Source organism: Podarcis liolepis (assembly GCF_965112155.1).
Source record: "Podarcis liolepis genome assembly, chromosome: 2".
NCBI lineage: Eukaryota > Metazoa > Chordata > Lepidosauria > Squamata > Lacertidae > Podarcis > Podarcis liolepis.
Window position 1 is genome coordinate 11,941,730 of NC_139555.1, and position 25,506 is coordinate 11,967,235.

General features: G+C 45.6%; 2 protein-coding genes across 9 annotated transcripts in view; one reads left to right on the forward strand and one right to left on the reverse strand.

Annotated features, from left to right (window-relative positions):
- NFE2 (nuclear factor, erythroid 2) overlaps positions 1–12,447 on the forward strand; it is a 49,553-nt gene extending 37,106 nt beyond the window's left edge. Inside the window, exons 1-4 of one of the 4 annotated variants that reach the window (XM_083490313.1) lie at positions 1,576–1,598; positions 2,898–2,980; positions 4,783–4,995; positions 11,276–12,447. In XM_083490313.1, the coding sequence (XP_083346439.1) occupies positions 2,930–2,980; positions 4,783–4,995; positions 11,276–12,277 (1,266 nt within the window). In that variant the 5' untranslated portion in view covers positions 1,576–1,598; positions 2,898–2,929 and the 3' untranslated portion in view covers positions 12,278–12,447. Of the gene's footprint in view, positions 1–1,575; positions 1,599–2,892; positions 2,981–4,782; positions 4,996–10,540; positions 10,673–11,275 lie in introns of those variants that run through there. The other 3 variants (XM_083490312.1, XM_083490311.1, XM_083490314.1) reach the window with 3 other exon arrangements.
- Positions 12,448–15,114: 2,667 nt separating this feature from the next.
- On the reverse strand, positions 15,115–25,404 carry HNRNPA1 (heterogeneous nuclear ribonucleoprotein A1). 5 transcript variants are annotated; one of them, XR_014522650.1, is made up of 13 exons: positions 25,265–25,404; positions 25,133–25,171; positions 23,748–23,864; positions 23,409–23,555; positions 22,249–22,459; positions 22,054–22,146; positions 21,878–21,970; positions 21,179–21,265; positions 20,784–20,894; positions 19,899–20,027; positions 19,654–19,716; positions 16,175–16,258; positions 15,115–15,493 (listed from the first exon to the last, which is right to left on the reverse strand). XR_014522650.1 is itself a non-coding variant. In XM_083490378.1 (12 exons), exons 1-11 carry the CDS (start codon positions 25,277–25,279, stop codon positions 19,661–19,663), a joined length of 1,098 nt encoding a protein of 365 aa, XP_083346504.1. In that variant the 5' UTR covers positions 25,280–25,404; the 3' UTR covers positions 15,408–16,258; positions 19,654–19,660. The 5 variants fall into 5 exon arrangements, 3 of the variants coding, with proteins under 3 accessions (XP_083346504.1, XP_083346503.1, XP_083346505.1); XR_014522651.1 differs by lacking the exon at positions 25,133–25,171 and having other exon boundaries at positions 25,265–25,402; XM_083490378.1 differs by having other exon boundaries at positions 15,408–16,258.
- Positions 25,405–25,506: the final 102 nt, after the last annotated feature.

Here is a 25,506-nt window from a genome sequence, read left to right on the forward strand (position 1 = left end):
TGAGGCTACATTTTAATATTTTAATGTCTCAATATTTTAATGTGGTATTTTAATCTTGTTTTTAAGTTGCATTCATTCAACTTGTTTTTATTATTGCTTGTTAGCTGCCCTGAGCCTGGCCTTGGCTGGGGAGGGCGGGGTATAAATTATTATTATTATTATTATTATTATTATTATTATTATTAATGTGTATGCAGCCTTTGTGCTTGGGCAGCAGAGGGAGCAGCGGCAAAAACCACCTGGCCACAGCCTTGCCCGCTACGGTGTGAAATATTGTAGCTGGAGTTGTGTTTTTATGGCTCAAAAGGGGAGAAGAGGCCTGGAAACACAGGACTGTGCATATTCCATGTGCAAACATAGGGACGAATGTTGCAAAATTCATTCTTTTGTTAATCAAGGGGAGTGGTACATTTCCACCCTTAACCACAGGAAATCTTATTCAACAGCTCCTCAGGCTTCTGATGAAATTTCGCCCACTTATTTTTAAGCATACTTTTGCAATCATAAGGTCTAGTAACTTAGCGGGCTTTTTTGGAGGGGGAAAAAAAGCTTGGTACAGTACTGAGATTCTCGGAAATCCAGTAGCCAGCGAAGCATTCCTGGGCTTTCTCGGTGTGCGGTTGCCTGGAATCACAGAATATACATGGCAGAGAATATGGTTCAGCTGGGGATCCCTGTGCTTAAAGAAAGATTCTTCTTCTGTGGATGTTGCCTCGCCATACCCCAGAAACAGCTGCATTCCATTGTTATCAGCCTTTGATGGTAATCATGGAAGAAGCAAGAACTCCCAATGATCCTCTTTCATTCAGGGCTGGCACCCAGTCAGAAGGGCTGCTGCTGGTGCAACCCTGACACAACCAATCTGCTTCTCCAGATTGCCTTTGCGGGGTCATAAATCACCTCAGACAGCATCGTGGGCACGTGCGCAATGAGCAGGCGGGTACTTTGTCATCTTGGAAGCCGCTGCAGGAGCAGAGCAGTGTGGGCTGTGGAATCTTAACACTTTATGGGGCGGTATCTTTGGGGCTGCTTTCTACTTTTGCGGGGACATAGGAAAGCGGCCTCAGGACTACCTCAGACAGTCTGTTTCTAAAGCGTTCATCCTTATTTGCTTGCACAAAGCTTATGTGGATTATATTTGGCCTTCGCTGAGCATTTATCCTGATTTGTTTGCATGGTGATCATACAACATAGGTAGGCAAACGAAGGCCTGGGGGCCGGATCTGTCCCAATCTCCTTCTAAATCCGGCCCGCGGACAGTCCAGGAATCAGCGTGTTTTTACATGAGTAGAATGTGTCCTTTTATTTAAAATGCATCTCTGGGTTATTTGTGGGGCATAGGAATTCTTTCATCCCCCCCCCCCAAAAAAATATTCTGGCCCCCTACAAGGTCTGAGGGACAGTGGACCAGCCCCCTGCTGAAAATTTTTGCTGACCCCTGTCATAATGAGCATTTATCCTGCATTCACCCAGATCTGCTTGTGGCGTGTTTACCTGTCATTCCATTAATCATTTCTTTCCTGCATTTCCACACTTCCTTAGTGCAAAAATCCAGTTTTGATGCCTCTGAACACCAGGTGCTGTGGACCAATAAAAGGGTGGGGGTGTGGATGGAGGTCTTTTGTTCTCCTGCCCTGCTTGTGGACCTCTCTAAGTTGTATCAGGCTGGCCGCTGCTCCAATTTTTTACCTGCCCTTCAACATCAGGTTTCAACAATTTAAACCACAATATCAAAAGCAGCTAAAATTAAATTCAAGTCACAAGAATAGGCAAGTTGAGGGACCAGCCCAAGCAAGGGATTGAACTCAGGTCTTCGCCAACCAAAGTCCAGCACTCTTAAAGAGGATGGCAGGGCCCGACAGAATTTGGGTCTGTTCCAGCAGTATTCTTGGGTGCACAATGATGTATTTGGTTATCGTTGCATAATAGGCTTGTCAGCGGCCTTGAGTACCATAATGTAGAAAGGCAATACAGTGGTAACTCAGGTTAAGTACTTAATTCGTTCCGGAGGTCTCTTCTTAACCTGAAACTGTTCTTAACCTGAAGCACCACTTTAGCTAATGGAGCCTCCTGCTGCCGCCGGAGCACGATTTCTGTTCTTAACCCGAGGTACTATTTCTGGGTTAGTGGAGTCTGTAACCTGAAGCGTATGTAACCTGAGGTACCACTGTATACAAATTTAAAAACTACCGTATTTTTTGCACGATAACACTCACTTTTTTCCTCCTAGAAAGTAAGGGGAAATTTCTGTGCGTGTTATGGAGGGAATGCCTACGGGTGGCATGCCTACGGATTTTCCTCCTCTAAAAACTACGTGCATGTTATGGTCGGGTGCGTGTTATAGAGCGAAAAATACGGTAACATGAAAAATCCAGTCTCCTAGGCAAGCAAGCAAGCAAGCAAGCAAGCAAGAAAGAAAGAAAGAAAGAAAGAAAGAAAGAAGGAAATGAAAAAGCAGTGGGAAGACAAATCTTGCCCTGCCCTATCCCACCAAATTCCCAGAAACATTCTCTCTTTAACCTGCTCTTTAATCTCTCTGCAGGGGAGAAACTAGGCTTTATTTCACCTGAGTCAAAGACTCAGTTTGGCAAAAGCAATAACAGAAAAGCCACACACACGCACACACACACACACACACACACACACACAGAGAGAGAGAGAGAGAGAGAGAGAGAGAGAGAGAGAGAGAGAGAGAGCCTCAATGGCACCCCTCTGGAGGCTACACCTAGGGCAAAAAATGCCCCCATAGCTATGGCTCTGCCTCCCTGTATTGATCTCTGCCTACTCTCTTCTAGGCCTGCTGCCTTACCAGTCCACAAAGTCCCCAAACCCCAGCCCTTCTCTCCAGAGTAAGCATTCTGTGGCTTATAAGAAGGCTGTTTATCTTTCCCTTGCAGAAACAGAGTTGGGCACCCTCGTGGCTTCATGAATGTCTAATCCAGGCAGCTGCACGCTGCAGATTCACAGAGCCAGCTCTGAGGTAAGAACCAGTGGGGAGCGGGGGGGAGTTTTATCAAGGACCAGATGGGCCATGCCAAGCTGGGACTAAGACATGGAGCGCGGGGTGTGTGTGTGAAAGGTTTATAGGAAATAGACCCCAAAATACAGGTTGCTGTCTACCACTAACCTTGCTGGCTGCTACCCCAAGTCCCTGGAAAATGTTGGTGCTTCCAAAAACTCTAGAGCCGTGTTCACATCTAATTCAGTCCATTTTCATCTGCCATTTTCATTGCCCAGGTTCATTACATGTTTCCCATATACAGTGGTACCTCGGGTTAAGTACTTAATTTGTTCCGGAGGTCTGTTCTTAACCTGAAACTGTTCTTAACCTGAAGCACCACTTTAGCTAATGGGGCCTCCCGCTGCTGCCACGCGATTTCTGTTCTCATCCTGAAGCAAAGTTCTTAACCCGACGTAATATTTCTGGGTTAGCGGAGTCTGTAACCTGAAGTGTATGTAACCTGAAACATATGTAACCTGAGGTACCACTGTAGTGGCATTTTTCTTCTGGATGGGAGGTGTGGGTTGAGGTTTTATTTCAGGTTTTCCCGCCCCCCATCTCTGAAACAAAAGCTGATTATTATTTTTACCTGTTGTAGTTATGTACAGTGGTATCTCAGGTAACATACTCTTCAGGTTACATACGCTTCAGGTTCCAGACTCCGCAAACCCAGAAATATTACCTCGGGTTAAGAACTTTGCTTCAGGATGAGAACAGAAATCGCGTGGCAGCAGCGGGAGGCCCCATTAGCTAAAGTGGTGCTTCAGGTTAAGAACAGTTTCAGGTTAAGAACAGACCTCCGGAACGAATTACCGTAAGTACTTAACCCAAGGTACCACTGTACACTGAAATAGATTAGATGCACAAATGAGTGGTTCTCCAATGTTCACCTTTCAGATACTGCTGCCACCTCAATGTACCTGCCAAGGAACATCCTTAAATAGTTGCAAAGGATTCTGGGAAGTGTGCTAAGGCATGCACTTGGTTCACATTGCCCTGATGTGCAGTTAGGTCATTTTAGCTGTGGACTTCATGGTCTCTTACCCCTGCTCCCCTTTTCGGAAGGCCGTGCTTCATTTAGGCTGCTTCCAAACAGCTGTATGTTGTGGGATGATGTGACACTGTTGGAGCCCATTGGAAAAGCATAGGCCTCACATGAGGAAGGTCCAAGGTCAGTCTGTAGATAGGGCTGGGAGAGACCCTGGTCTGAAACCCTGGAGAGCTGCTGACAGTCTGTGTAGGCAGTATGGATGAAATATACTCGGAGTCGAGAGTGGATTTCATGCTCTTTATTCAGCTCATAGTAGTGAGGAATGGAAGTTCCCCCACAATATCTGCTTTATATACATTATTTACATGGGCTGCATGTGATTGGCTAATTCCGGGATTCTCCTGTAGGCCAATCAGGTTGTGGATTCACTTCCACCTGGGGCTGGATTGGGTGGCTCCTGCGGGCCAATCATACTGCTGCATTGTTCTAGGACCAATCAGATTGCTGCATTCTGGATCCTATTGTTCTAGGACCAATCAGACTGCTGCATTCTGAATCCTATTGTTCTAGGGCCAATCAGACTGCTGCATTCTGAATCCTATTGTTCTAGGACCAATCAGACTGCTGCATTTTGGATCCTATTGTTCTAGGACCAATCAGACTGCTGCATTTTGGATCCTATTCAACTCAGTACATAACAATGGAGCTAGATAGACCAACGTCTTCTTCCTATGAAAGATTCACCATGGTTGAGTTCCACCTGACCCCATTTTCTCTTTTTGCATTGCAGAACTTTGCTGCCACGGCTAATTTTGGGGGGACCCAGCTGGAGCAGAGGCTGGGCAGGGCCCGGCCTGACAAAATGCCCCCTTTCCCACCTCAGCAAGGATGGCCTCGGGGAGCCTTCCTCCCCTTGCACAATCCCCTGGCAGGGGGGGAACTTGGCCCCCAAGGAGAAATGGAGCTCACCTGGCAAGAAATCCTCTCCATCTCAGAACTGCAGGTAATTGGAAATGTGAAATACTTTATTATCACTTGTACAACTTGTATACAGTGGGATTACACGAGCACCCCCCACTCAGCTCTCTTAGTCTTAATTCCCCTCATTTACTGACGCACACCCACCATACCTGAAAGTCAGTTGCCCAGTTGTTATCTTTTCATTCAGCAGCCTAACAGCCCACGGATAGAAGCTGTACTTTGCCCTGTTGGTACGACTAATCCTGCTTCTATGTCTTCTGCCTGAGGGCAGGAGATCAAGAAAGTTCTGGCCAGGGTGTGAATCCTCCCTGGGAATTTTCCTCACTCTCCTGAGGCAACGTTCTTCCGCTATTTCATCCAGCAGATTCATGGGACAGTCCATAATATCTTGTGCTGTATTCACCACCCTCTGTAGACACTTCCTATCAGATGATGTCAAACCAGCGTACCACACCGTGATACTTTCTGTTGTTGACTGGTAGAAGGAGATCATCAAATGTTGGTTGACATTGTTCTTCCGCAATACTCTGAGGAGATGGAGTCTCTGTTGGGCTTTCTTAACCACCTGGGTTGTATTTATTTTCCAAGTAAGGTCTTCACTGAGATAAACTCCTAGGAATTTATAGGAAGAGACTCTCTCCACACAGCCCTCCCCGATGTACAGCGGGGCCAGTTCTCCTCTCTTCCTCCGAAAGTCCAACACCATCTCCTTTGTCTCGCTGATATTAAGGTGCAAGTTGTTCCCTAGGCACCATGTAGATTTTTTTGCACCTCCCCTCTATACGCTGATTCGTCTCCACCTGTTATTAAACCCATTATGGTGGTGTCATCTGCAAACTTAATAATTGCAGTAGACAGGTCAGATGATACACAATGTATCAGATAAGCAGGCAGGTTGCAGTTGAGATCGGGAACAACTTTATGGAGATGATGGCATGGAGTTACTTAAACTGGCCAAGGCAGCAGCTAAGAGAAGGTTTTCGCTGCAATTAGCAATTGGTGGGGATTGGAAGCGAACAAGAGGGGAGATGAAGAAAGGGCATGTGGTCACTGCATGAAGAACTCTCTGTCCCACTGCTATTCCCAGAAAGTAATTGTCTCTGCAACTGAAGAACAAGTGCTGGATCTCAGCCTTCACCCTGCTTATGTTTTGACTGGAACTCCTATCAGTCCCAATGCTGATAGGGATTGTAATCAAAACATTCAGAGCCCACCAGCCTATCAGAAAGCTCCCTGTGCAGCCACACTGCTTTCTTTAGCTGCCGCCTCCTTCAATTTCTTGTCGTAATCGTTTGCAATTGTTCCTTCAATATCTCACCTTTTAAGAAACTCCCATCCATCTTAATCTCTTTGAGTATTTCTGACTACGGGATCTCACCCAGTAGTTCCTTAAGATTTTAAAAATCTGTTTTCTTAAAACCCAGAGTTTGTGCATCCGACTACACTCAGCTTTCCCCTCCCTTTGCATAATGGATCCCAGTAGGTCACTTCCACCCAAGCTTCTCACTACGTTGGTGAGGTTCAGGTCCAAGATAGTTGATCCTCTTGTTGCTTTTTCCACCTTCTGGGAAATGAAATTTTCAGCAAGGCAGTTGTGAAATTTGTTGGACCTTACATTTTTTTTGGCAGAGTTCAAGTCCCGATGGATATCAGGGTAGCTGAAGTCTCCCATGACTACTATATCTCTGAATGTTTGGTAATCTGCTATAATAAGACGTCATCCCATGTTTTGTCTGGCTTTGGAGGTTTATAGCAGACTCCCACACTGAGGATACTGTTGTTTGCCTCTCTCATAATTTTTACCCAAATAAGACAGTAAGGCAAATTTTCAAACAGAATACCGAAAAACAAAAAGAACCCAGTCACTCCAATTTTTGACGAATTCTAACCTATTTACTAACACCACAGTGTTCTCAGTCTACTTATGAGTAAGTAGTGAGGATGGTCAGTTTCCCAGTGAGTGGTCAAGGTCTGTACCCCTGATGATGGGATGGTAGAATGCTGCATAGGGCAGCCTTTTTTTTAAAGGACTTTCTCCCCCCCCCCCAATTTTCTATTGATTTTTACAGTTTACATTTATATTCAAATAATAATCATAATCATACATACAAAGGATTCCCTTGGACTTCCCTCTGCCCCTCCATGAGTTCTGTCAACATTCCTTTTTTCAACTAGTAGCACCTTAGGTAAAGGTAAAGGGACTCCTGACCATTAGGTCCAGTTATGGACGACTCTGGGGTTGCGGTGCTCATCTCGCTTTATTGGCCGAGGGAGCTAGCGTACAGCTTCCGGGACAGGTGGCCAGCATGACTAAACCAGCTCTGGTGAACAAGAGCAGCGCACGGAAACGCCGTTTACCTTCCCGCTGGAGCAGTACCTATTGATCTACTTGCCCTTTGACGTGCTTTCGAACTGCTAGGTTGGCAGGAGCAGACCAAGCAACGGGAGCTCACCCCATTGCGGGGATTCGAACTGCCGACCTTCTGATCGGCAAGCCCTAGGCTCTGTGGTTTAACCCACAGCACCTTAGAGACCAATTAGGTTTGTTCTTGGCATGAGCTTTCGTGTGCATGCACACTTCTTCAGATATTAAAAGCTCATACCAAGCTTTCACATGAAAGCTCATACCAAGAACAAACTTAGTTGGTCTTTAAGGTGCTACTAGACATCTTTTTTATTTGTTTATATATTTCTACTGCGTCAGACCAACACAGCTACCACCTGAATCTTTTTTCAACTGCATCTTATAAAATTCTCCTTTTTCTTAAAAATCCCTGTTTTCCCATAGTTCTTGTTCCGTTACAAGTTTTGTTACAATCCTGCCAAAGTTTTTAGTTGTTTACAGTGTTCTCCAAGATAAATTATATTTTTTCCCCATTCCTTAGTAAAATTTCTATCTTCTTGATTTCTGATTTTCCTGGTCATTTTCACCATTTCGACGTAATCCATCATCTTTATCAGCCATTCTTCTCTGGTTGTGACTTTGTCTTCCTTCCATCTCTGGGCCAGAAGTAGTTTTGAAAGGACTCTCTGAGCCCGAATTGGATTTGGTGACACCTGGCTCCTTCTGACCAATGAGAGCCAATGTCACATTTCTCAGCTGAACATGGGAAAGCTTTCAGAAGACTTGGAAAGGTGACAGACATTCACTGGCACAGAGGGAGATGGGCCATCTCCAATGTAAATCAAACCTTGAGTCCCGTCCTCCCTCTCAATACCTTTCACTGCTAGACACCTTAAATGTTGTCCTGTGAATTGGAATAACTGGCAAGCAAGCAAGCAAGCAAGCAAGGATTTCTTGACAGATACAACCCACATCAATTGCTATTACTTATGCTAAAGTATATGCACCAGAGTAAAAAAAGGTAAAGGACCCCTGACCGTTAAGTCCAGTCGCGGACGACTCTGGGGTTGCGGCGCTCATCTCGCTTTACTGGCCAAAGGAGCCGGCGTTTGTCCGCAGACAGTTTTTCCGCGTCATGTGGCCAGCATGACTAAATCGCTTCTGGCGAAACCAGAACAGTGCACGGAAATGTTGTTTACCTTCCCGCCGGCATGGTACCTATTTAGTTACTTGCACTTTGACGTGCTTTCGAACTGCTAGGTTGGCAGGAGCTGGGACCGAACAACGGGAGCTCACCCCATTGCGGGGATTCGAACCAGCGACCTTCCGAGTGGCAAGCCCAAGGCTCCGTGGTTTAGACCACAGCGCCACCCGCGTCCCCTATGCACCAGAGTAAGACATGCTAAAAGTTCCTGGTGTAGCCAGGTATTATAATGTAAACCTATAGGCAGTTTCTCCAAGGTGCAAGACAGGGCAACCAGATTTCCTAGATCCTACAGCAATCAATCATAGTCTGATGCAGTTCTTCAGGGTTCTAACAGGCAAAGTGGGGTGATGTTCAGGATTTTCCTCTGCACTCTGGATGCTGTGCTGCTCATTTATCTTATGTCAGAGGCAACAAAGGGGATATATGCACAACTCACCTGCAATAGGGGGATGATCATACTGGCTTACCTTAACAGGGTGGTTGTGCTACTTGAGAGACAGTAGTGAAAGTACTGTGAACATCTTGCAAGCCCCCCACCAGTGTTCAAATTCTGTGACATAACAGAAAGGGTAGATATGAGATTGGCTGCTGATGTCACAATAGCCCTTAACTACGCATCGAGAGATCCTTTTCCTTTGCTGCAGTTTTAAGGTTACCAGATTTTTTTCAATGAATCCGGGGACACTTTTCAACTTCAATGGGTTTTGTATGGGAACTGGTTTGTAAATCCGGGGACTGTCCCCGGGAAACGGGGATGTCTGCTAACCTTATCGTAGGAGGTTGTGGCACTTGGGCAGGGGCAGCCCTCCCACCCCAGGGGAAAGGCCACAGGGCTCCTTCCCATCCCTCTCAGCTTCCTGTTTGCCTTTCTCCTGCTCAGGCTAGCAAAGAGCTTTAGAAGGAGATGGAAGCACTGTCATCTGCAGCATTAGTATTAGAGATTATAAAACTAGCAAGTGAAACCACCAATGAATATCTGCAGTGTATCCTTGCCCCATGGGACGTGGGTGATGCTGTGGGTTAAACCACAGAGCCTAGGACTTGCTGATCAGAAAGTTGGCGGTTCGAATCCCCGTGATGGGGTGAGCTCCCATTGCTCGGTCCCTGCTCCTGCCAACCTAGCAGTTCAAAAGCACATCAAAGTTCAAGTAGATAAATGGGTACCACTCTGGCTGGAAGGTAAATGGCGTTTCCGTGCGCTGCTCTGGTTTGCCAGAAGCGGCTTCGTCATGCTGGCCACATGACCCGGAAGCTGACCCTCGGCCAATAAAGCGAGATGAGCGCTGCAACCCCAGAGTTGGCCACGATTGGACCTAATGGTCAGGGGTCCCTTTACCTTTAACCTTGCCCCCTAAAAGAACTCCAGCCATTCCCTTCAAGGAGGGCATTCCTCTCTACTCTCCCTCCTCCTTTTCCATCACTCATCCCTGCTGCTTCAAAGTGGGGGGAGCTGCCTTCCTTTTATCATTATTTGTCCTTTTGCAAAACCTCAGAAGAATGCAAGATTGAAACCCTCCCATGTCTTGCAAGAGCGTGACATCCCAGCTCCTAAACAATGTGTCCAGGGAGAAAACCAACAGGGTGTCCAGCTAAGGAAACATTTTGCTGAAGCAAAGATGGTAGCCCTCTCTGCATTTGCCTGGGAGCAGGTCTCCTTGACCTCCGTGGAGTTTCCTTCAGAGCTAACGTGAAAAAGGAGGAGCTGTTAGGGAGAGGAAGGAAGAACATGTAGCATCCTAGACAGCGTTGGAGCTCTGCATGGGGGTTTAGGTCCTCCGCGGAGGCGTGGACCAAGTCAGTTGCAGAGTGGCAGGTATCCATTGCGCACAGTTGCCTCCTTCATGATGACTCTCCCAACACTGCCCCATTCAGCACCTGACCCTGGAGAGATGCAAGGTGGGGAGGAACGGTGCACAATGCGGGATCTGTCTGATGAGATGAATCGCCCTTTTGTTCTTAGGGGGAATGCTATCAACCCATCCATCTCCGCCAGGTAGGCACCTGCGCAGGGGCTCCTTCGCTCCTCTTCTGCCCCTGCATAGCATGCTATGCAGCAGAAGGCTGTGCCCATGAGTAGATGAGGGTTGTGACTGAGGGATGCTCAGACTGGAACACCACCTATTCAGTCATCAAAGAGCAACGTGCTGGGTAAATAGATGGCTGGGGAGAGAAAATTGTTAGGAGAAAGCTGCTACCTACGGAGGCCTCTGTTGGAAAAGGAACGGGAAGGTGTAGGTGGAATCAAAGGAGTTAAACCGAGAGGGGGAACAGGAGTTCATTTGCATGGAAGTTGGAACTTAAGGGATCAGCAGTCGGGAAGCAGCTTAGAACAAGAGCCAGAATTCCTGGGTTCTAAGTTCTGCTTTCTGAATCTCTGGATCACAGGTAGGCAAACTAAGGCCCGGGGGCCGGATCTGGCCCAATCACCTTCTAAATCCGGCCTGTGGACGGTCCAGGAATCAGCGTGTTTTTACATGAGTAGAATGCGTCCTTTTATTTAAAATGCATCTCTGGGTTATTTGTGGGGCATAGGAATTCATTCACCCCCCAAAAAAATATAGTCTGGCCCCCCACAAGGTCTGAGTGACAGTGGACTGGCCCCCTGCTGAAAAAGTTTGCTGACCCTTACTCTGGATCTTGATTGGTGTTTCCCTCCTCCTAAGCCTCAGCTGTGACTCTACACCCTTGTATGCAGGGAAATCTGTGTGAACTTTTAAGCCTGTGCTCAGCACCTCTCTCTCATCCCTGCAGGGCCTTGAGATGCCAGCTGAAAGCTGCTATGACCCTGCCTTATGCGGCCATGCACAACCAATGGTGCCACCTCCCAGCTACGGGCCGTGCACAGAGATGGGGGACTGTTCGATTTCCTACAGCCATCCTGCTCCAGCATACGAGCGCCCCTTCCCAGAAACTCTGCCAGGCCCTTGCACTGTCTACAGCTACACCGGCATGCTGATCTCGTCCTCCCTTGAGCCTCCTGGACCTGCCATTCTGGACGAATGTAAAGGGGCACCAGGGATGGTGCTGGAGAGGGACTTGGCCAGTTGCTATGGGCCACAAGGCCCTTGCAAGCCCCAAGAGGACTTGGAATCAGACTCTGGCTTGTCCCTTAACTACAGCGATGCAGAGTCCCTAGAGACAGAGGGGCTGGAGAGGGCAGAGTATGCGCCACTGTACCCCATGGACCATGCACCACCCTACCCAATGTTGCCCCCCGTGCCAGAGTTGCCCTGCGCCAAACCACCCCTGGAACATTCTTTGGAGAAAGGGCGGAGCCCACGTGGGGAGCTGGTGTGCAGTCGGGACGAGCGGCGGGCCCTTGCCATGAACATCCCCTTCCCAGTCGAGAAGATCATCAACCTGCCCGTGGACGACTTCAACGAGCTGGTGACACGCTTCCCGCTGAGCGAGCCTCAGCTGGCTCTGATCAGAGACATCCGCCGGCGCGGCAAGAACAAAGTGGCGGCTCAGAATTGCCGCAAGCGCAAGCTAGAGACCCTGGTTCACTTGGAGCGGGAGCTGGAGGAGCTCAGCTGCGAGCGGCAGCGGCTGCTACAGGACCGAGGAGAGTTTAACAGGACCCTGGCGCTCACCAAGCAAAAGTTGGGGGCTCTCTACCACCAAGTCTTTTGCATGTTGCGTGACGAAGCTGGCAACACTTACTCCCCTGAAGAGTATGTGCTGCAGCTCACGGCAGATGGCGGAGTCTTCCTGGTACCGCGAAACAACCAGCCAGACAACCCCAGTGACTGAACAGAGCAGATTCTGGGGGGAGGAATTGCAGGGATTGAATAGACCCAAAATAAGCAACCCTGCACTATTTTCAAGGAGACTCAAGGAGCCTCCACCTCAGGCTTTGAGGCTACCCAAACAGAGGAGCACGGTCTATTGCAAGCCACATGGCAAATGAACGCATATGACTGTATCTAGGCTGTTCTTTAAACACACAACCGATTTACAGAATTGGGAGAGGGAAACAGCTCTGGGAGCTTGAAGGCAACTAGAATCTATCCAAAGAACTATTGACCTAGCCAAACTAATCACTTTTGCTAGCTTGACATTACTTGCTTCATCCACACACCATTTCTAAGGTTAGTCTTTCCCAGATTGTTTACTGAAGGCAGTAGAGTCGTACCTTGGATCTCAAACGGCTTAGTTGCTGAACGTTTCGGCTCCCAAACGATTGAAAACTGGGAGTGCTCCGGTTGTTGGAAGCCAAATGTCCAGCGCAGCTTCTGATTGGCTGCAGGACTCCCAGAATGCATTGTTTGGCAACCAGGCTACGACTGTATTCCCAGACCATTATGGAAGAGAGAGTGGGGAACCTCGAACCTCAAGCCAGGGACCAACCAAATCTTCCTCCAAGCCTCTTTATATGGCCCTCTGAACTCATGTACGGCCTCCTGCTTTATACCTCAAGTGCTGCCTCAATGAAACATGCCCAAGAATTCTTGTTTACCTCAGTGGAAAGGTTGCATCGAGTGTGAAATTTGCCTACTGGCAAGGGGGTTGGACTAGATGACCCTTGGGTCCCTTCCAACTCTTTAAGATTCTATTATTCTACTGTGCAAAAGCAAACTTGCATTCACTGTTCCTCCTACTTTTGCCCCTGCCTCCACCCACCCGCTGGCATGCAGAACAAAGACTGAAAAAAGGTCTGTATGGTGGTGGTTAGATCTGTCTCCTAACAAAAGGTATAGCAACTCGTTTAATTCTGATCAGAATTAATTCTCCACCCACCCTGCCTTCCTGGTCTTCGGAAACTACAAGGTCTCTAGAATAGTGATGGGAAACGTAAGGTCTTCCAGACAATAGACTTCAGCTCACAAGCTCAGGAAGCAAGCCTGATGTTGGGAATTGGGAGTCTAGCCCAGACAGCCTGTTTCTTAAATTTACTCTAGAGGGTCAAATGAATTAGCACTAGTGGAGTTGAATCCAGTGTTTCTCAAAAGGGGTTGGCATACCCTCCAGTACAGAATATTAAGATTGGGGGTAGGGGAGTGCTTCCAAAATGTAGGAGCCACAAAATTTCAATCTATCTGAAAATTCAACAGAAAATGAGGCTGCTTGCAATCTTTTCAGAATTAGCCATAGTCATGCTCCATTAAGAGCACACAGGACTCTTCAGACCCCCGTTTCCCCCTCATTTTGTGGAACTATGTTGGCTACAAGCACCACTTCAGGCATTTGAAGTTAAATACAAGGCTCATCCACAGTGCCCTTTTTCCCAACAAGTCCCGTATACAAATCCAAGGTTTCCCTTTTGCTCTGCAACTTTCGCGAGGAAAACCCAGTTTACTGTTGAATCAGAACAAACATCAATCCACAGAAAATCCAGTTGATATTTGTTCCGATTCAGTGGTGAACAGTGTAAAGACACCAAAACAAAACCACACGCCAGAGACCTGTGCGTAGAAATGAGACAAAAGGAAGTGAATGAACCCTTCCACAAAAAAACTGCAAGGAGGAACCAAAACTGGTTCTATGACCCGTGCTCTGCTAGAATAAATTATGCAAGTCTACTTGACTAAGGCTCAGGAAAGAGCAGAGGCTTTTAAGAACCAGATGCTGTCCGGGGATCTTACAGTCGCTTCCAGATTGTTGAGGTGCGGTACAAAATTGTTTTAGCCAACTACGTACAGTGGTGCCCCGCAAGACGAATGCCTCGCAAGACAGAAAACTCACTAGACGAGTTTTCCGTTTTGGAGGTGCTTCGCAAAACGAATCTCCTATGGGCTTGCTTTGCAAGACGAAAATGTCTTGCGAGTTCCTGCGGGGTTTTTTTCCTCCCCCCCCTTGTCTAAGCCGCTAATCAGCTGATCCGATAAGCCGCTAAAAGCCGCTAATAGCGCTAATCCTCTAATCCGTCAATGGGCTTGCTTCGCAAAACAAAAAAACCGCTAGACGAAGAGAATCACAGAACGGATTCTTTTTGTCTTGCGAGGCACCACTGTATTACAAATCTGAGTTTTAGCAGGGAGGCTAGCTTGTGGCTCAAGAAGTTCGAAGCCTCTGTAAATGCTACACCAGTTTATTATGGGACAGGCTTGCACTAGCTCTGGTAGATCACCCCTTGCTCTTTACCAATGGAAATCAACAACATAATGTGGTGTCTTAAAATGCATGCTGCTTTCCAGAAATGCAGGCCACCTGCATCCCCCAGTATAAGTGTGCACACTTGTGCAGGAGATGACTGTGGCATCAAAACACATCTGGCCTGCAAAGCAGCATGGCCACTCACAATGTGTAAATAAGTTGCACTTAAATCTTCCTACAGAATAAACTTGTTTGGTTAAATCGTGCCTCATGTTGCATTGTATCCATTGTTTGGTTAAATCGTGCCTCATGTTGCATCCTTTGCATTGTAGCATCAGTATTTTAAGTCATTTTGGTTTTGTGCATCAAAGGTTTGTGGGGCGGTTGTGTTTTACAAACCTGACGGAACTGGCTGCTAGAGCAAATACAGACACCCAATGTATTTCAGGGAAGCAGGATGATTTCAACAAAGCTGTGTGTGCGCTGTGTAAGGAGCAGAGCGCCTCAACCGAGTTATCTGTGTCTGTCCCTGCTTGAAAAACAATGCTAAGAAATGCAAAATTTGCTCATTTTATTCAGATGGGGTTTTTGGCCCCCGTCATTTTATTTATGGAAGGGAGAAATTGTAGGTGTTGAGCAGCTGAAATCTGAAGACATAATTGTAGGTCAACTTCAATAAATTCTGCAATGAAGGGTGCACAATGAAGTGGGAGTTCACCACTGTTTTTATATGAAGGCCAAGAAGGCTGTGTCAGAATATTATGGAATTCACTACTGCCTTAGAAGTCGACAACTCTGAAAATGCAACCCAGTTGCTACAAAAAATAAATAAATTACATAACAGCTATTCACATGAATAGTTTATGTATACAGCTACCCAGTAGCCATTTAAACTTTCTTGGAAAGCTTTGTGGAACGTGAAGTTGAAGAGTCCTGCAAGAAAAGAACAAAGGATGAAACACAGGGAACATTTGAACACACATTAGTATTACTCTTCATTCCTAGATGCAGCCTAGTATTTGCCTATCAATCTAGAAATAAAACAAAATACTGGAATCCACTGAAAGTTAGCCCAGTTGATTAAGAGCAGGCAAAGTCCGTTTTGTGGGCCTAATCTGGCCCATGGCAGTTTATTTCCTGGGGTAAAATCCTAAAAAACAAACAAACACCTCAACAACTTTGGTCGGCCCTCATGGCCCTTTACTTCATCAAATCTGGCCCTCTTTGAAAAAAGTTTGGACACCATTGATTCGAGTGTGTGGTGCTCATATTGCCAAGGTTATAGGTTCATTCTGCATAGCAGCTACCTGGCATATTTCTTCATTGCAGGGGGTTGGACTAGATCAGGCATAGGCAAACCCGGCCCTCCAGATGTTTTGGGACTACAATTCCCATCATTCCTGACCACTGGTCCTGTTAGCTAGGGATCATGGGAGTTGCAGTCCCAAAACATATGGAGGGCTGAGTTTGCCTATGCCTGGACTAGATGATCCTTGGGTCCCTTCCAACAATTCTATCCTACAGCTAACTATCAAGTGCTTCTTGTATTTTATTGCACCCAGCCACTTCACCACATTCTGCCTCACCCACCTTCTTAGGATTGGCTGGTTTTACCTGGTTTTAACAGAAAATGAGATCCAGGGGCATCCTAGTCCATTTGTCTTGGAGCAGGTGTTTTAGCACCGGACAGCTCTTCTCCTATAAAAAGGAAGACGTGTTAAAATACTCAATACGACCTTACCCTATTACATTTAACAGGTACTTTGCATGGGAGTCCCCTCCCCCCAAAGTAGTCTGCATTTACAGCAGTATAGCCATTGCATTGTGGTACTATGCTTTTATAAGTCCACAAGGCTACCCGAGGAGGAGATAAGAGGCAGTGCTTTCATTAAGTACATTTCATCACCCATGTTGTGACTAATTTTTTTTTTTTATAAAAGAAAAATAGGCAAGTCAATATTATGTTCTACCCATCTAATGCTTATTTTACAGCACTGGGAAAATTTAAGTAGCTCAACTAGTATTTACAAGGTAAACTCAGCCTCTGAGAAAAGTTTAGCAGGATAACAAAACTGTATAGGACATAAGTAAAATCTGTTCTTACCTACCAGTACAGTAATATAACCTTTCCTTCCTTCTGCGTCTGACTGCTAGTCCTAAGAGCAAGGATCCTTACTCTCGTCTGCCTCCTTCCGGTGGTCACTGAGCACTTTTCTAGTCAGCAGAAGCCTGCACCTGGCTTATCTGTCCACTCGACTCAACACGCGTCTACTCTCAGCTGTGGTAGCGTCTGAGCTGGAAGCCATTCGGAGCTATGCTTGCTAGCCGTTCCTAGTAGCTCAACCATCTGCAAGCCTCCCGGATTTTGTAAAGCTACTTAGGTTTCGGATCCTGGCGTGCTCTCCTCTGTTGTGGTTATGCTACCATGCCAAAACCGAGCATTACTTCGTGAATCCTGAGGTCTCGTCTCCCTCAACAGAATAAGGATCCGCCTGCTATTGCAAACTCAGCCACGTAAAAACCCATCAGGACTATCAGTTTTGCATTCTAAATTAAGCCATTCACCAGTCAAACAAAATGATATATATACAAACACCATTGCAGCTTTAGAAAAAGGTTTAAGCACACGTTAAAACTGGTCTTATTTCAACAAGAGGCTAGGATGGAAACCCTTCATAAGGTGTGCTCAGGTCTCAGTGAAGATTAACTGGACCAATATACTAGGGTTTCCCAAACTTGGGTCTCCAGCTGTTTGTGGACTACAATGCCTACCATCGTTGGCCACTGGTCCTGCTAGGTAAGGTTGATAGTTGTAATCCAAAAACAGCTGGAGACCAAATATTGGGAAAACCCGCACTATACAAACCCTCCCACCCTCCACTTTTAAGTGCAGTTTTGGCTCCACCTCACAAAATGGAAAGGTAGACCAGAAAGCAGTTTTAAATTATTACAGCCAAGAGGCCAATATTCTACTGTCAACTGCACTGGGGAGGGAGAAATGCCTGGAACTGTTTCTTCAAAAAAGAAAATACAGACTATCCCAAAAATGGGCTGCGGAGTTCAAGTGCATCTAAGCCATTATGTGAGACAGAACTTATCGGCTGTCCCACTCAGATTAGAATATGTAGGAATAATTACCAAAGTGCTTTTAGCAGACAAGTAGTGTCTTCAATGCCCACAAGACTAAGACCCCATCTGCACTATACCATTTAAAGCATCCCACTTTAAGTCATTATTTTCCCCAAAGAATCCTAGGAACTGCCATTTGTTAGGGGTGCAATCCCCTAACCAACTGCAGACCCCGAGATGCTCTGGGGGAAGCCATGAACATTAAAGTGGCATGATGCTGCTTTAAACGTTTAATGCAGACAGGGCCTAATTTAACTTTACTTTATTAATCCAAAGAATTTAAAAGCATTAAAGCTGACAGAAAAGAGCTGCTCTTCCTAGATGAGGCCAGGAAACTGGAGGAGCCTTGTTGGGGAGCTGCCTCATATACCAGTTTCACATGTGTACTGCTTTTCTTAGGCACCAGCATTAACCAATGGCCCTATGGAGTTTTCCTGCATTCTAATCAGGAAAGCTTTGTTTATTAACCCAGCAAGAACGTTCAGACCCATTTCTTTTATATGCTGCAATGTTTCATCCCATCAGGACAAGTATTTCCATTTGCACAACAAAAATCCCCATCTGTTCAAGGGTTTGTGAGCAGATTTGGGTAGGAGAAGGGGAGGAGAGAGTTGTTGTTACACGTGGAAATCCTTGTACTGGTGGTTCACTTCACAGCACTATTTTAAACACAACTGCTTCCAGTAAAAAATTCTAATCAACCATAAAGACAGAGGCTACACAACTGTGGAGTCTTTACCCAGATCTACAGCTTTTAAAAGCTTTTGCCCAACATACACAAACTAATATAATTCTGTTGTCTAGCTACTTAGTAAAGAACTCAACTTGTTTTGTTCCAATCTTCCCCAGTTAACTAGGATGCTCAATGCCTTCTTAATAATTGTAGTATTTCACAGACCAACCCCAAACATTTAGCTAGGGGCAGATGAGAAGCCATATTTTACTAGCTTCTTCGGTTATGGAAACAAATCCCACCCCCATTAGGAACAGGTTGCAAAAAAGATTTGGACCTGGCATTAAGCTCCAGTATTGGAGATTTTTCAACCTTCAGCAGACTCAATCAACTGGCCCTGGCTTTAAGATTTTTAAAAGGTGTGGAATTTAAAAATGCGCAGGGCTGATACTGGTAGCGTATCTATGGCAATCCAGAACCAGCTGGATTTCACAAGTATCACAGCATACCCCAATATAAATATTACTATGAGTCCAAAGTGCCATTTCAAGGGTTCAATGGCAGGTGCTTATACTACCATTGCAATTGTGGGCAGTACTGCTATTTGGTCTTTGACACAGTATTATAGACCTGTCAACAGGCATTGATACCCTTTAAACTAAGCCTGCACAGCAACTATGCAGCTAAAACCAGTACATATTGACTTACAGTGAAACTTAACTTATACACGGCACATTTTAAAAAAGACACATTTATTCAGCGTCATGATCAGTCTATTACAGTTAGCAATCAACAGCATGGGTGTGGAAAAAATAATCATCTACATAAAACCCTTGTTGGAATGCTTTGCACTTTCCACAGAACACAAAAACTAAAATATCCTGTTACAGATAGTCACAAATACAGTCCTGATGTTTGCAAACAAGCGCTTGTCTAACACATGTCTTCATGAGGCAGTTCTACCCTGCCACAACTGTGTTTGGCTGAGTTCACAACTGTGGTAACCTGTAGCTTCCCTGTCACTTCTCTGGCTCTCCTCTCCTGCTAAGCTTTGTTTCCTGTTGAATAATACGGAATAAAGTTGTTAATCTAAACACATTTGAGACTCAAAGCTACAATCCAATAGCAAGCTTCTTCCCACCGACTGCCAATCCATATATTAGCTTTTAACATCTGTATTTTAGTCCAAGTAAGCTTAAACTACAATAACTTTGCTCAGCTAAATTAAGAGTTACAATTAAATTTCATCAGCACTGCATATTTCTTTAATGGTTAAAAGGAAGATTCTTACCTAGGAATTAAAACCGCCTTCCACCACCATAGCTACTGCCACTACCAGAGCCACCGTAGCCACCTGAAATAATCAAAGTTGCATTTTCAGAGTGGTGCATACAGCCAAGAACAGGAGCAGCAAGGTAGGAATTAGCCTCTAGTGTCCTACTAGGTAGACTTATCTCCTCCCCCCCATTCCCTGTGATCAAGGAACAAAACAGAAGTTCATGCGGTTCAACTTTACTACAGTTTAAAGACGCCTACCCCCACTTCCACCATATGGCCCAGAGCTCCTGCCTCCAAAGTTTCCTCCTTTCATGGGCCCAAAATTTGAAGACTGGTTGTTGTAACTGCCAAAGTCATTGTAGCTTCCACCGCCTCCAAAGCTGCTTCCTGTAGAGAGTAAGAAGCAATGATTTCAACAAGTTACTTGCATCTACCAAACTAGGAACAATTTGCCAACCCTGTCTATTATACCCAGCATCACATGAAGATATACATACTGCTTATCTTCTCCAGAGACAGTTTTGCAAAATGTGGAATTACACTGGTTACCCTAGGTGGTCTTTTTTATTTAAGCTACTGCATTCAAAAAGTGCCTTATTAAAAAAATAATCTTTAAATTATGCTTTAAAGATCCCCTGCTACCAACACAAAAAGTTCAGTTAACCAAAGCAGTCTCGTGTGTGCATCAAGACCTTTAAAGCTTATACTCACTGCAGTCATAAAAGGCAATATTGAACTATACAAAGAATGGCATTCATAGATTTTTTTGTATTTAGTCCTTTTGACAGGATCGTCTTTATGTCTCTTTGCCTTGAAGCATGCCAGTTAGCTCAGTTGGTTAGTCTGATGCTGATAATGCCAAGATCACAGGCTCGATCCCCTTGGTGGCCACCTGCATATTCCTGCATTGCAGGGGGTTGATTACATGGCCTTCTGAGTGTCTTCCAACTTTACAATTTGGCTTCTATTACTCTTGTTGCTACTACTTTATGTGAAGATGTAGAGGATTTGCCATATGGCAACAGGTACTGAAGCAAATGTGAAATTTAATGCCAAGACCACACTGGGAATTTGTCAAAACCAAAGTAATGATCCGCACTGTGCACGCAGCTGATTATTTTACCACCCAAACGTAACACTTACCACCACTGCCGCCACCAAAGCCGCCACCTCCATTGTTATAGCCGTCATAGCTGCCACTGCTGCCATAACCTCTGCTTCCTCCAGAGTATCCGGGTCCACTACCTCCATAGCCTTTAAGAAAAGGACATGTTCTCGTTCACAGCATAAAGTTCTCAATTAGCATGTGTGGGGAAAATATTTTTAAGAACTTGAAGAGGAAGGGAAGCTGGGGAAGGTATCAAAGACTACCTGCCCCCCGACCGCAGGTTTATCCATTGCCAGCTGTCATGGGGGAGGGTCCAGTCAGGCTGCTGGGTTTTTATAATAGTCTTTTGATGTTAAGTGCCTTTCAATTTAATTTGTAAGCCACTTTGGAAAGATCTGCATCCTCAAAAGCACAGTTGATGCAAACTTACCATCGTTGCCAAACCCATTGTAGCCATCTCCGCTGCCTCCATAGCCGCCGCCGCCACCACCTCCGCCACTGCGACTGCCAAACCCTCCTGAAAAAGAGCACTACTGTTAGCACCGGGATCAGTTCATTAAGATGACGGGTGATTAAATTTTAGCTGACTTATTAAAATACAGCTATTACAAACACATTCAAAGCAGGCTATGAAGAAAACATTTTCCAAACATTTATCTTACTATCTTTCTAGAGAAGTTAAGCAAATTATTCCTGCAAATCCTCAACAAGAATACAGAGGTCTGGGAATTTGTCTTCTAGATGAGTTCTTATACCTTAAAAAAACAAAAAGCCCCAAGCTGCACTGGGGCATTGCTCCTTTATTTCTTGTAGCATGGTAGTTAAGCTGATGTTACAACCCAGCTCAAATCAGGCTAAAATCTAGTAGGGATTCCTGACCAACTAGCTGAAGACCAATGTTCTGGCTGGTATACCCCCCTCCTGCACAAGAAATAGGTAAATATGAACATGCAACTTCCACTGAAATAAGGTTTCTTCTCCCATTTTAGTGCAGCTGGTTTTTTTTTTTTTTGGGGGGGGGGTTATAAAACATGAGCCCTGGGCAGATTCTTTGGAATAAGTGTTTGAAGTCTTTGAAGCCCTCGTGTCAACATTAAATCTTGAAAGTAACCAGTAAAATTGTCCTTACCACGGCCACCAAAGCTGCTGCCACGGTTGAAGTTCTCACCACCGCCAAATCCGCCTCCACGGCCACTCCCAAAGCTGCCAGAGCTACTACGACCTAACAAAAAAAAGAACAATATTCAGCACTACAAAGAGGCACTAGAAGTCTAGGTTCATATCAATCAAAGCCACAAAACTCACCTCTTTGGCTGGATGAGGCACTGGCCATTTCCTGCTTTGACAAGGCTTTCCTGACTTCACAGTTATGCCCGTTCACAGTATGGTATTTCTGAACTATATAAAGAAGACAAAGTGTTGTTAGTATTTCCCTTGCTGTCAGTATTTCCCTTGCAACTCTAAAATTGGAAGTCAAACCAACTCAAATAATACACTTACTGACAATTTTGTCCACAGAGTCATGGTCATCAAAAGTAACAAAGGCAAACCCCCTCTTCTTGCCACTGCCACGGTCAGTCATGATCTCAATAACTTCAATTTTGCCATACTGTTCAAAGTAGTCCCTTAAGTGGTGCTCTTCTGTATCTTCTTTAATTCCCCCAACAAAGATTTTTTTTACTGTTAAGTGAGCTCCAGGCCTTTGAGAGTCCTAGAATAAGACAGGATAAATGCAATGTTAGGCTTGTATTATCAACTGTGAGCCAGTAGCTACCATTTTATTCTCCCAATCACTGCTCTGCAACTCTCTGTACTGGAGAAAGCTATCATACAGACAGCATGTTTAGGTTAAGTTGAAGACTGGTGTATATTTTACATCAAGGCTATGTGCTGTAGTTCAGAGACAGCCAACAGGTGCTCTTTAGAGGTTGTGGGACTACAATTCCCATGAGTTCCAGCTGGAGAGCACCTCAAGTATGCACCACTGAATGTGGGGTGGGTGGGGGAGAATACTTCTAAATAAACATGAATTGCTCCACACTAAACAAATCCTGTGTATTCAGAACCAGGAATTGACCAGAGCACATACTGGATTACAGCATTACATGAATACCAGCCAACAGAATAGTTGCTCTTATGGCCATGTAAAATATAGCAATGCACAGGGACCCGGCATACCACCCAAGACTTTCATTATTAACTATAATGGTTGGAAAAAAAACAAAAGGATGCAACAGGTTAAATATTCCATGACCTTCTGGCACTGAAAGTATAGTTTTCATTACATTGTACCTTCCCTACTGTAAGCTTCCCTACTGGTATTAATATAGTTGCTTTAGCTGCAGTTCTGGATAACCAGGTACATGAACACAATGTTTATGGCCTTCAGCTACAGGAAACTAATACAGTGGTACCTCGGGTTAAGAACTTAATTCATTCCAGAGGTCTGTTCTTAACCTGGGTACCACTTTATCTAATGGGGCCTCCCGCTGCTGCTGTGCCGCCGCGCAATTTCTGTTCTCATGCTGAAGCAAAGTTCTTAATCCGAGGTACTATTTCTGGGTTAGTTGAGTCTGTAACCTGAAGCGACTGTAACCCAAGGTACCACTGTACAGCACTTTGGCACACTCCTCACTAGTGCAGCCGACAGCAGCTCTCACCTCTCTGGATACAGCTCTTTTTGGTTCAACAACTCTCCCATCAACTTTGTGGGGCCTGGCATTCATGGCAGCATCAACCTCTTCCACTGTTGAATAGGTGACAAATCCAAAGCCCCTGGAGCGCTTAGTGTTTGGGTCTCGCATCACCTAGTATAAAAAAAGCCAAGTCAGATTATTTCACTTTGTTCTAAGGATACAACACACATCATGGCATGCCATGGAATGCATGATTCTTACAGGACTCAAAAACATTCATTTTTCTTGGGTAATGCCATCTACAACACCAAGTAACCAATGTCCCCGCCAAAATGAAAAGCCAATCCCCATATAAACACCTACCACACAGTCTGTAAGTGTGCCCCATTGTTCAAAATGATTGCGAAGGCTTTCATCTGTCGTCTCGAAACTTAGACCGCCAATGAACAGTTTGCGTAGCTGTTCAGGTTCCTTGGGGGACTGAAAAAGAGAAGAGTAGGGAAATATAGAACAAGGAAGGTGGCACTGTAGGACTCTCCCATCGAACTACAACTTCATGTAGATAAGCAAGCCTACTAATGCACAATAATCCTTGGATGAGTTAGCACACTTGTTACCTATTTCCCTGCTAGCACCCTAACTGGTATTAACATGCCAGCAAAGCTTCTCAACAAGAGTAGGGGCACACTCCAATCCTGCATTTGTCACTATTTCACATAATCACTATATCCCAAATAACCAACGACTGCCTTTTATTCTTGTTCTGATAACCTTTTATTTATTATTTATGCCTTTTATTCTTGTTCTTGTTTTCAGCTACACATTATGATGTATTAAAGCAATAGGAAATGCATCAGCTATGTATTTTGCTGCTTAATTTTATAAAACACAAGTATGCTTTCCAAGTCTTGTTGAGAATATTGCTCTTCCTTCATTTAAATCTGCCCTTCTACAAATAAACACACTTCTAAGGAAGACTACAAGCTACCTATCAGAATCCATTTCTAAGAAAAGTGGAAAAAACCTAAAGGGGGCAGGAAAGCATCAAGTCTATTTTCAGCTACAGGATGGCAACATTGTAGTATTTTAGGTCTCTTGGCAGAGCTAGAAACTTTGTAGCCCTAAAATGGCCAAGATTTTCAAGCTGTTCGCTAATAGTAGCGCCCCAAGTTCTACATACCTAGTTGGGAGTAATGTGCTTACGTACGGCAGGCCTCCCTACTGAATGATAAACATGCATTATGTACACGAATCCCAAGAAAATTATCACCCAAGAGACAGGGGCGAAAGCGTGAAAGACATCCACGGTTGCAAGGGAAAGTTGGAGAAAGGAGAAACTGGCGACATTTGCGCGGGGGGGTGGGGCGAGAGACTGCAGACAAAGCAGGAGAGCACGCGGTCGGCGCACGTCCCCATCCCCCACGCAACTCGAAGAAGGGGAACCGGAGGCAAGTGCGCAGGCGCGCGCCAATCCTCCTGCCCGCAGAGCGCAGGCGCAGCCATTCCAAGCGTCGGGGAAGAGCAGCGGTGACCGCCACGCACTGTGAAACATGGCGCCTGCCCTGGAAAGCCAGCGCGCATGCGTAGCCCGAGGGGAGGTGGGGAAAAAAAAGAGGCCAGGCGGCAAAGGAAGGAAGGCCGACCGGAGGCCATTAGGCCTTGAAGCAGAAGACGAGGCAAATGGCGTGGAAAGAGAGAAAAGAATTCCGGGATAGGGAATATATACATTTTTTGTTTTTTAGACTTACTTCGTGAGGAGACATATCGCACCCGTAATCGGACGATCCCTAAAGGCAAAGGAAACATAATTCCACAAAAAACAAGCCACAGGTTGAGGGTCGAAAGAATGGAACTAAACCGCCCGTAATCAGGGCTCTTACCTCAGACTTCGACATGGCGGCCGCGTAATTACAGGCAAGGCCTAGCCCGGCTTTCCCACAAAGCGACGCTGCCTCTCGCTGAAGCCGAGACGAAAAGGGGCCGAGTCACCGAGTGCGCCGCCGCCTCACTAGTAACGCCCACACCGGCCCCATTTCATTGGGCAGGCTTCTCGGCTTCGTCGCCTCTCACTGGACAACGGCCAGATTGGCTCTCCTTCCATTGGAAGCTCTCGTAGTGACCC